The sequence below is a fragment of the Nycticebus coucang genome, chromosome 3 (genome assembly GCF_027406575.1).
Source record: "Nycticebus coucang isolate mNycCou1 chromosome 3, mNycCou1.pri, whole genome shotgun sequence".
NCBI classification, from domain to species: domain Eukaryota; kingdom Metazoa; phylum Chordata; class Mammalia; order Primates; family Lorisidae; genus Nycticebus; species Nycticebus coucang.
In genome coordinates, this window is record NC_069782.1 from 45,839,524 (window position 1) to 45,851,531 (window position 12,008).

At 36.6% G+C, this 12,008-nt stretch overlaps 2 protein-coding genes across 6 annotated transcripts in view; both read left to right on the plus strand.

The window, feature by feature from the left end:
- The window catches only part of OSBPL8 (oxysterol binding protein like 8), a 174,840-nt gene extending 168,652 nt beyond the window's left edge, over positions 1–6,188 (plus strand). For all 5 annotated transcript variants that reach the window (XM_053584321.1, XM_053584322.1, XM_053584324.1 and 2 more), the window contains one exon: positions 1,663–6,188. In XM_053584321.1, the coding sequence (XP_053440296.1) occupies positions 1,663–1,795 (133 nt within the window). In that variant the 3' untranslated portion in view covers positions 1,796–6,188. The remainder of the gene's footprint in view (positions 1–1,662) is intronic.
- A 1,000-nt stretch (positions 6,189–7,188) lies between these two features.
- On the plus strand, positions 7,189–11,491 carry BBS10 (Bardet-Biedl syndrome 10). The gene is made up of 3 exons (XM_053583361.1): positions 7,189–7,300; positions 7,415–7,757; positions 8,134–11,491. Exons 1-3 carry the CDS (start codon positions 7,189–7,191, stop codon positions 10,067–10,069), a joined length of 2,391 nt encoding a protein of 796 aa, XP_053439336.1. The 3' UTR covers positions 10,070–11,491.
- Positions 11,492–12,008: the final 517 nt, after the last annotated feature.

The window sequence follows — 12,008 nt, forward strand, 5'->3', positions numbered from 1 at the left end:
TAAGCTAAAATAGAACACTGGCTTCTATCACCTGAGGTCTGACACTTAATGAAATACTTGCAACACTGAAATAACTAGAGGCAAAGGGGAGGTTGTTTATTCTCTGGGAGGGTACAGTTAGAGTTTGCTTCATGTTATTGCTGTAGCACGATAGGAATGTAGCTGTATTGGGTGTAGAGGTGGGTTTGTTTCTGAGAAAGTCAGTTAACAAAGGCTCTGCATCCCTTTTGTGCATGGCTGATATTTAATTGGAATGTACTAGTTGTTGAATTGTTGAAATAACTTCCATAACAGTGGGTAAATAGTCACTGCCTGGAGACCTTTGAGTACTCTTGCAGTTCCAGACTTGTCCCCTTAAAACGCCACTCCATGATCCAACAACTAAAGTTATTAACACTTGGGGAGTTTCCTTGGAGAAGGGGTCCTGATCCTTTTTGCTAAGACTAGCATGAGTTCAGCTAGCCCAGCTGCTTTTATGTTTTTGTACTCAATGCTAGATGTTCTGGTTGGTTGAGAGAGAAAGAGAGATGGAAATGTTCTCTTTCTTAAGGACATTACAGCTTAAATGTAGTTGGTAATTTCATCTCCAGCCTTGGCTTCTGCCATTCCCATGAACCCATCCCATGCTCTAGTCCTGTGATACTCCTTACATCTGAGAACATGCTCTGCATTGCTGGAACTTTGCTACCCTGAATCCACTTCTTACATTGCCTTTCCTCTCACCTTGCCCATCAAGAAAATCCCTGTTTATCCTTCCTTGAGAATTAAACTCAAATGCCACCCTTATTTATAACATTTCTAATCACTTACCTTGCCTCAGTTTGCATAGCCCCCGGTGCATCCTCCTTGTGAGTACTTCATCCACTACAGAATCGCCACTGTGTGTGTCTCCTGCCCTCAGGGGTCTAACGGCCTGTGAGCTTCTTGACAGCAGGGAGCGTGTCTTGTGCATATTGGTATCATCAGCCTTATGTAAAGTGTTCAAGTTTACTAATTTAATTACATTTATAAATTAATTAGCCCACTTCATTTTTTGCCTTTTTTCTTTCTCTTTTTCTACTCTGGTAAGACATTTTAATAACAGAAATCAAAAAGAGAATTGGTATTTTAGTAATCAGCTATTTTTAGCCTAAACCATTTAGGTGGACATGCATGTGATGATAGTATAAGCTCATTTTATAACTAAATTAACATTGACTTTCATTATCATATGAAATGCCTGGAGTCGTCTTCAAGTTGGGAAAGTTATTAAATCTAGCTAGTATTTTTTTCTGGGAAGTTTAGGATTTTATTGTACTTCCTTCTCTATCTCTCTAAAGTAAAGATAAGAGACTTAGCCAATGGAAAAGCAAAATTTGTTTTAAAACCACTTTTAGAACAGAGAAAGGGATAGTCTCTATTCCATCATGTGCATCAGAGTTTAACAATTACGTTTGATGCACATGGTTAAGTAACATGCTTGGTACAGTGTGGAATTTAAACAAAGCCTAATAGTGGCTTCACAAAGCATAATCAGCTCCCTGTTTGGATAATAGTAATTGCTTGAACTTGTTACTTTAGATAATGTAACTAAATGCTCTGTGACCATAAAAATATCAAATTGTGAGTTCTTTGCTAACATTTTTGCCAAATCATTATAAAACTTATTGTTTATTTTTACAGAAATATTATGGTTCTTCGAAATCATTTAGTTTCAAGCACACCTGCAACGGATTATTTTCTGCAGCAAAAAGACTACTTCATCATTTTCCTCCTGATTTTGCTTCAAGTCATAATAAACTTCATGTTTAAATAGAAGTTCTCTACTGTTGAATCAATGAACTAGAAGCATGAGATTTTGCCTAGGACCAATGACCAAGTTGGTTTGGTCTTTATTAAAACATCACAAAATTTCAAAAAACCTAGGGGATAAATGGAGAGGTGTTAATCTTTCATATCTTTTATCCTTAACCTGAAACAAGAGCTATCCTATTTGGTTATTAAAGTGACCTGTGTGTGAAGTGCCAGGACATTTCTAGCTTTCGTTAAAATGTGTCCACATGTGAGTATAATAAATCTACATGTATACACAGCTGTCTCTTCTTAGCTACTCTTCCCTGACAGTGGTCTTTGTATTCTATAATATGTTCTTAGATATAAAATTAACATTGTTCATAACAAAAACGCTATTACTCTTATAAATATATGTAATCGATTTTCTTCATAAAACAGGCACAAAGCTTTTATCAGTAAGAAATTACAGATTGAGAAATGATGGAATAATAGACATGAATAACTCAGTACATTGTACTGTTAAAATAATTTCCAAACACCCAGCTCAATTGTCTTCTTATAAACAGCAAGAAAATAGTGTGAATGATCAGTGTATAATATGGAGACAGGTGGCAAATTGCTTTTTAAAAAGTTTACACGAGATTTTTTTAACCCCTAGAATTTAACTTAGTATTTATAGATACAGGTATGTATGTACTTACGTGTATATCAATATGAAAAAACTTGTATGTAACTATTTGGATTGATTATAATACCACTTTAAGCACTTGTTGAAAAAAGTATGGTCAAAATTGACTGCTTTTTTTTTTTCCCACATTTTTGTGTTTTTTAAATCAGCTGGTCCATCTTAGGTCAACTTCTAGAGATGTTTGTAGGGTATATGGAATGCTGATAATTCATGTTTTTTATTATGAAACTTTATTTTAGCTTTCATTTAGAGTTAGACTCTAGTATGGTCAGTGAATAAGTAGAATACAAAAATTATAACCAATATTTTACTTAAAATGCCAAAAAGAGAAAGGCAGTAAAACGCTGTGTGGTGGCCTTTCTGTGTATATTGAAATTGGTTTATTTAAAATGTGCAGTAAGTCGAGCATCTGAGAAGAGTATCACGTCTGAAGTTTGATTCCTTATTATCCTCCTCTTAGTAAATTCTTTCTGTGGCAAAACCACAGTTCTTTAAGATTCCTTTTGTTCAGCTCAGGCATACTTTTTCCTAAGTTTTTTTTTGTTTCTTCAGTTTAGTATTTTAACATTTTGTTTTTACATAAATATCAACAGTCTGCAAAAGCAAGTTTTGCCAAGGTAGTTAAGCTTAGGAACATAATGTCTTAAAATATATCTTGGAATCCTGAAAGTACAGATTTTGAAATGAATCTTAATGAAAGTGGAGGTCAGAGAGTGGATTTGCTCTGGCCACATTTGCCTTTGCTCGAGACTGTGAGACTAATAAAACTATAATCAACTGTTTATTATGCTATGATAAATACAAAATCAAGGGATGAATGCTGAATTATGAAAATTAAAATGATAAAAAGAGCTTGCTCTTTTCCCCTAACAAATATACCTATCTTAACTCCTGTATTTCTATAAAGAACCATTCACAGCCAGACGCAGTGGCTTACGCCTGTAATCCTAGCACTCTGGGAGGCCGAGGCCAGTGGATTGCTTAAGTTCAGAAATTCAAGACCAGCCTTAGCAAGAGCGAGACCCTGTCTCTACTAAAAATGTAAAAATTATCCGGTAGTTGTGGCACATGCCTATAGGTACCGCTACTTGGGAAACTGAGGCAAGAGGATTACTTGAATTCAGGAGTTTCAGGTTGCTGTGAGCTATGCTGCTACAGCACTCCACCCAGGGCATCAGAGTGAAACTCTGTATCAAAAAGAAAAAAAAATTTCCCATGTTTTGTTGACAAACTAATGTATTCTATATGTACATGTGAAATTATTTTTTAAATTGATAAAAGCATAAATAAGATGTACCTATACTCAGTATTTTCATGACTACAGTAGAGCGAGTGGTTTTTTTTGTTTTGGTTATATTTTGTATTTGTCAGTATAATTTTTTATTAACATTCTGTTCCAACATTATGTTCAACCGCCTACTCATTGATATGTGATATTTTGTAAATACTGTACAATTTGATCTTTCTTATGGTTTAAATTAGCATTAATTTATTTACGTGTAACTTCATTGGCTAATGATGAAAATAATTGTATCATTAGATCCTGAAAACTTAAAATTTTTTGTTAGGGACCCAAATCTTAGGTTTTTGGTCCTATCCACTTGTATATTATTTTTATTTGGTTCAAATGGTGTCTTATTTGATGGGTATCTTCTAAGACTAGAAAGGTAGTTATTTTCCTTATTAAAAAAATTTTTTTTAGGGAGGATGTTATGGGTTCTTACCCAAAGAGTCAAAACACTATTTCATAAGAGCAGGTTCATTGGTGACAGTTTTTTTATTTCCTAAAGTCCTCTCAATGCTTTTAGTTGTATGACTTCCTTTCTATAAACTGAACACAAAACTCAGGAATTGGTGGCTTAATTTTAGATCAGTGCTTATATAGTAGGATTAGTATGTGAATCTTTAAAACACATAATTAATTTTGTACTTAGCCATAATATCTAATTGACTTTAAATTTTCTTTACCTGAGAATAATCTCCTTTCATACGTGGATTCATAGTGTGATTGACAGTTTCCAGTTGTCTGAGAGCCTCTTGAGGGTTTCTAGAATTTACAATCTTAATGACCAGTTTTCTTGAAAAAAGTTATCAATTTTATTTTCCCACGTAAAACTTAGATACGTAATAATTACTGACGTGCATTTCTTTCTTGGTTGTTAAATTACTATGCCATCAGTCATCCACCGTTTACTAAGATGTAACTGGCCCAGGAGGGTAAGGCAATAATAAATAGGGCATGTGAAATGTTAAAAAAAAAAAAAAAAAGTTTCAGCAATAGATACTTCACTTGTGTTTCATGTCAGTACTCTTCTGTATCAATTATAAAGGTACAATGTAATCTTTGTCATAGCTCAGTTGGCAACTGCATTCCATTGAAAAGTTGGCCTTGTAAAATACAACCATCATTTAGTATTCACGCTTTTGTGCCTTTAAGAAAATACTTTCTGTCATTTTTGTGTTACAGAACTATAGTATGATTCGGTGTTTATAGGCTTAATTGTCATAAAACAGTCATTTCTCTGTGTCATTTTATTTCCTTTTATATAGCTTTAGTATATTTAAACAGTAATGCTGTACTTTTATAAGGGTTTGTCTATTTACCTATTTCAAATATATTCACTCAGACATCACTGAAGTAGACTTGTCAGATTCTGAGATTTGTAAACAGTGCCTTTTTGATGGAAATCACACTGTTTTGGATGTCAACTTGTGCCATATACAGACAAAATTTTGTGGCGGGCAGTTTTAACTTTTTGAAGAATATCTTAAGCAAAATTTAAGAAAATAAATATATAAAATTCCATTTTCCTAGTGTTCAGCATTTCCAGTGAGGAATGAATATTTTTGGTATTTTGTTTGAACATAAAGTTATGACATTATTGATAAGCCATGCATGACTTTGAATTATGTTAAATAAACAGAAATAGAATATTAGCATGTATATCAAATTTTCCGATTTGAACCAATAGGAGAAACCACAGAAATCAGTTTGTTTCCACTTCTTCCTTATTTGACTAAGTGCAAAAAGAGATTCTTTAAAATGTATAACCTGCCATTATGATGTAATTTGGTTTCATTTTGTTCTACCTATTGTGTGAATTCAGTATTACTTGCTTTTTGTTACTTTTGACATACTGTTACACTTTTTAATTGAAGATGGACTGTTAAAATTGTATAGGACCAGTGTCTTCTTAATATGATTAACATACTGAGAACAGCCACAAAAAAACCCATGACAAATGAATGTGTATGTACTTTCTAAAATATTTAGAAAAATTCCTTTCTGCATTTATCATGTAAAATTATTTTAACATTGTAACATCAAAATTTTTCATTTAAAGAAAAAAATGCCATACAACATTGGAACTGATGAGCTACAGAATTCAGCTAATTTTTTTTCACTTTTTAGCATGCTAAATATACATCTCAGTTTAAATATTGTCTAATGGCCATTTATAAATTCAGGCACTCCCACTGGTCAGTTTTGTATGATACAAAAAAAGTATGTTACCTGCAGTTTAAGTACAGCACACTGTCAAATAATTTTCCTTAAGGTGCATAGTAAATGTACAGATAGTCAAAGGCTACTGTTTTGTAATGTATTACATTTCTAATCTATTATTCCTAACATACTATAAATGTTTGCAGAGACAAAAGAATTGGAATTTTTCTAATATGTAAAACATGCTGACTTCTTCAAGTACGCATTCTAAATAAAGTTTTTTAAAAAGAGAAAACTGTGATCAATTGACTCTCAAAATAACATGGTGGCTAAATTACTTAGTCCTGATTTTAATTTGGGGTGGTGGTGCAGGAGGGGGTAGCTGCAAAGGATACAAAGGCTTGAAAAGAATTTAACGGAATCCCTAAAGTATGCTTTACTTGGTGTTTTATATTCATTCTTGAATCTTCACAAGAACCTTAAGTGGAAGTCGGCTAGATTTTATACAAGAATAATCTAAAGTTCAGTGAGGTGTAGTGGCCTACACGTATACAGTAAGAGTGACAGGCGTGGTGACTCACACCTGTAATCTTAGCACTCTGGGAGGCCAAGTCTGCTGGACTGCTTGAGCTCAGGAGTTGGGAGACCAACCTGAGCAAGAGTGACACAGTATCTAGCCCCGTGTTGTGGCGGGCACCTGTGTCTCAGCTACTCTGGAGGCTGCGGTAGGAGGATCACTTAAGCCCAAGAATTTGAGGTTGCTGTGAGCTATGACGTCGCCGCACTTTATCCAGGGCGACAGTGAGGCTATGTCTCAAAAACAACAATAAAAAGAGTAACAGCCCACTCTGTGTAAGAGCACAAATGTGAAGCCAAGTCTCCACGGTACACTTCAATATTAACAGAACTCTAATATTAAATTGCACTTAACATCTAAATGTTTGGATCTGCTTGAATCTATATTAATGTCACCCCTTCCTGATGAATAGAGCCAGAAAGAGCATAACTATTAAACATAAACTAAACCCATAGGAAAGTTGTTTTCCTCCCGCTAATCACCTTTCAGTCCCATAATGAGTCGACATCAGACAACTGCACATCTATCATTTCTGCTAAAGAAAAGATCATTAAGTTGGGGGACTGGGGTTTTATTGATACGTGAGCACAGAAATGTGGCAAAGCTCCCTGCGGCAGACAGAAAACCTGCAATTCACGGCTGAGGCCAGGCCCTCCCCATCTTTCCTGCATCTAGGAACTACTTTCGTGATGGTAAGAGCAACCGATGTGGAGAAAGAACACGCGTGAATCCAAGGCAGAGGTTGTCCCACCTTCCCACGTGCCCCGTCACTGTCCTGACTTGGGAGGGACGTGGCGGGGGCTCTGGGGGTCGGCGAGTAGCCGATGCTCGCGGACAGAAACGAACTCCCCTCGGAAGCCGGGAGGGCTCCTCGGAGCTGCGGACCAGCCGTCCGCAGGGGCTGACCTGTATCCAGGGCTTTCCCGCTAAGCTGGCGGAAGTGCAGTCGGCTCGCCCAATCCGGAAGCCGTGCTACCCGCGCTTCCGCTCCGGCTTCCGGTTCATCCTTGTCCCTTCCGCTTCCGGGCGCGCCGCGCCTGTGTGGCGTCCTGCGAGCTGCGACTGGAAGTGGCCCAGGTTCGAGGTTCTATGGCCGCCGCAGGGTCTGTGAGAGCGGCCTTGCAGGTGGCCGAGGTGCTGGAAACCATCGTGAGCTGCTGCGTTGGTCCCGAGGGGCGGCAGGTTTTGTGCACGAAGCCCACTGGCGAGGTGCTGCTCACTCGGGACGGAGGCCGCCTCCTGGAGGCGCTGCACTTAGACCATCCCATGGCCAGGTACCCGCGTCCCGCCCTTGCCCATGTCTGGCACCCGAGGCTATTTCCCAGAGCCTCTCGTCCCCTCCCGAGGCTGTGCACCTGAAAAAACTGACCTCGGGTGAGACCAGTGTGCTCGGCCCTAGAGCCCTGCCCAAGGGAATTCTTGTGGACCCCAAATTTTATTAATCCCAAGAACGCTTTTCACTCCGCCCAACCCTGAGGTCTTGGAATAGAACAAAGGAACTTGGAAAGAAAACTAAAATTAAAGATGTACATCAAACGGACAGTATTTTTATTTTATGCTTATAGCTGTGAAAACATAGTTTTAACTTGATTCAAATATCAGAAGCCAGCCTTCTCAAAATCTGAGTTCTTTTATTTCCTTTTTGTACAGGATGATAGTGGCCTGTGTTTCCAGTCATCTCAAAACAGCAGGAGATGGTGCTAAAACATTTATCATCTTTCTTTGCCATTTACTTAGAGGACTTAATGCAATCACAGACAGAGAAAAGGATTCTTTGATGTCTGAAAATACTCAAACTCGTAGAAGGCATTGGAAAAACTGTTGTCAGTGGAAATATATTTCTCAAACTCTTCTAATGTTTCAGACACAAATATTAGACTGTATCATTGACCAGTATTTAAGTAGACACTTTCTGTCTATCTTTTCTTCTGTTAAAGAGAGAACATTGTCTAGGAGTTCTCTAGAATGGCTCTTAGAAGCATACTTCTGTGGAAGAGTGGGAAGAAATAATCAGAAATTTATTTCGCAATTGATGTGTGACTATTTTTTCGAGTGTATGACTTATAAAAGTGGAATTGACGTATTTGAGTTAGTGGATGACTCTTTTGTAGAGCTGAATGTGGGTGTCACTGGCCTTCCTGTTTCAGATTCCAGAATAGTGGCTGGTCTTGTGCTTCACAGAGATTTTTCTGTGTATTGCCCAGCAGATGGTGACATAAGAACAGTGATAGTAACAGAAACTCTTCAGCCTCTTTTTTCAACTTCTGGATCAGAGTTTATTCTAAATTCAGAAGCACAATTTCAAACATCTCAATTTTGGATTGTGGAAAGGACAAAATCAATAATGAAACATTTACATAGTCAGAATGTAAAATTGCTGCTATCTAGTGTTAAACAACCAGATTTAGTTATTTATTCTGCGAGACTGAGTGGCATATCAGTGGTAGAGTGTCTATCATCAGAAGAAATTTCTCTTATCCAGAGGATCAGTGGTCTTTCTCCATTTGTACTACCACAGGGCTCTTCACAGTGTGAAATCTCTAACACCACTTTATTGAAATTTTGTAGACCCCTCATCCTTAGATCCAAAAGGTATGTTCATCTTGGCTTAACTAGCACATGTGCATTTATGCCACACTGCATAGTTCTTTGCGGACCAGTGCAAGGTCTTATTGAACAACACAAAGATGCTTTACATGGAGCATTTAAAATGCTCCGGCAGTTATTTAAAGACCTTGATCTAAATTACATGACCCAAGCCAGTGACCAGAATGATGCTTCAAGCCCTCTTATTTATAAGAATAGCAGAGAGAGTAATCAGTTACAAGAACGTGGTAATGGCTCACTCCAAAGACCATGCCCGAAAACAGTTGTAAAGAACAAAAATAAACTGGAAAAAGCTCAAATGTATTTAAAAGTAATTTCAAATGTAGAATTAGAAACATGTATTCCATGTTCAACAGTAAAACTGACACCAACAAATACATTCCAAAGACATCAAACACTTAGATGTTTGATAATTGATGACTGTGAACCATTAATTGAGAGTAATTCCACTGCTCATTCAACAACAGAAAACACTAGAATAGACATTTCTTGTGAAAATTTAGAAATTGCTGGAAAGGGGAGCACGTTAGCAATGAGATGTAAGTTACTGGATATGTGTACTCCCCAGAGTTACCATTCCTCAGCTATGCCAGCAGGTTGTGTTTTGCCAGTAGGTGGTAATTTTGAAATCTTGTTACATTATTATCTTCTCAATTATGCCAAGAAATGCCAGCAGTCAGAAGAAACGGTGGTTAGTATGATAATAGCTAATGCACTTTTAGGCATTCCAAAAATCCTTTATAAATCTAAGAAAGGAAATGACAGTTTTCCACAAGTATACATAAGAGCTCTCCAAGCACTACAAACCAGCCAACCTGTGGGAAGCAGTCAGACGGGTTTGGAATCAGTAATTGGCAAATACCAACTACTAACTTCAGTTCTTCAGTGTTTGTCAAAAATATTAACCATTGATTTGGTAATCAACATTAAGAGACAACCTCAGAAAGTTCGAGGTGAAGATTCAGAAGATGAACTATAACATCAGAATTTTTTTATTAATCAAACTTTTTTCTTTGAGTCAGGGTTTTGCTCTGTCACCCAGACTAGAGTGCAGTTGCATCATTATAGATCACTGTAACCTCAAACTCCTAGACTCAAGGGATCCTCCTGCCTCAGCCTCCCAAGTAGCTGAGGGTATAGGCATACTCCTCCATTTTCAACTAACTTTTCTATTTTTTTGTAGAGATGGGGGTCTTTGTAAGTCTTTATAAGAAGTACGCTAAAGCCACTAGGCCATTCAGATAGAAATACTAAATTATTTTATGGAATAAAACTAATGGGGAAATCCTTCAGGTGGGAGAAGTTAAGGTTTAGTTAAGTGTGTCCATTTCCCCTTTTAGGTCTCTGAGTCTCAGTTCTGTGTTAGTCTGCACAGGCTCAGGGGAGAGCATTTTTATATACAATAGCTCCTTTTTACCCTTCTGTATCTTTTTGCTCCAGCTCACCTTTTCTACCTTTATATATTTGGTTCATGGAATCATTTACTCTCAGGCTTGAATGGGGTCTTCAAATGCCCTCTTGGTTTAATTGTTTATAATGTAAATATTTGTTTTATTTATACTAATTTTTCCCTACTCATAATGTGTAAAGCAATAAAGAAATCTCAATTTTTTTTCAAAAAGTGTATAAATTAGGTTTTCTTTTATGTCCCCCTTGGTTTATTACCATTTTACTTGGAAAAACTTGAATACATTTTCACCATCCATCTGCCATTGAATAGATGTGACCAGAAATATGACTGTGCATTATGAACTCCTTTCTTCTTTGTACTTAGAAGTTAATACCAGAAAGGATATGAAATTCATACTTTGATTTTCTCCTGGTTCCTAAAAGCTTGTAAAGATACTTTATGTATTTCCTGGTTTTCCATGTATTTGTTGCATAGCCAGAATTCCCTGGTAACAAATTTGACAATTTTTATTTCTAATGTGAATTTACAAATATTCTTATTTTAATTGTAAAGCTTATAAATGCAGATAGTATGTGCCTCTAGTTATGGATAAGGCCAGTGTCTTCTACTTTTAGTAGTTCTGTATAACACACAAAATAGTGCTGTTTATTTCAAATATTCAGAAGTGCTTGCTGAATGAAAGAAGTGTTGTCTTTAATCTGTTCCTAAATTAGTGCTTCCAGTCTACTTATTCAAGACATTTGTATTTACTTGGGTTGGGATTAAGTTTAGGAAAACAGAAAGATAATATTTTACTTATAGTTGAGGAAGTAGTGACTATTAATGTATTTGAAAACTGTAACAGCCTAGCATGATCTTTGTATTACCTATAGTTCTGGGTTTGTTTGTTTGTTTGTTTGTTTTTTAAGATTTATGCTATGATACATTATTTCTGTGGAGAAAATAAACCGTTTCTTTTACTGAATTCATGGATGAATAAACCTACTTTAAAATTGCTGTATAATTTTTTTCTTTTGGTTTTTTTCCTATCCAGTCATTTTGTTCTATTTTGTTACTGTTCTTTTACTGCTGGTTTAAGCACTCCTCCATTACTAAAGGTATTCAGAGATTTTTCCAGTCACGCCCAATGCTTTGCATATGGTAAGCATTTTATACATTATAAGTAATTATAATGTATTTTATTGTGTATTTTTGGCACCTGGTCTAACATCTTGCACACAATAGTTATACAATGAATGTCTGTTGAGGACTTAGTCATCTGGTCCTCCATAGATGAGGTTATAATCATTTCTTCATATTTCCATAGGCAAAGGATCTGTTTTGGTGAGAAGCAGAATATGTAGAACAGATCTACACAAAGCAATCTTTTTTAAAGATTTTAATCTTTTTTTTTTTTTTTTGTAGAGACAGAGTCTCACTGTACCGCCCTCGGTAGAGTGCCGTGGCGTCACACGGCTCACAGCAACCTCCAGCTCCTGGGCTTACGCGATTCTCTTGCCTCAGCCTC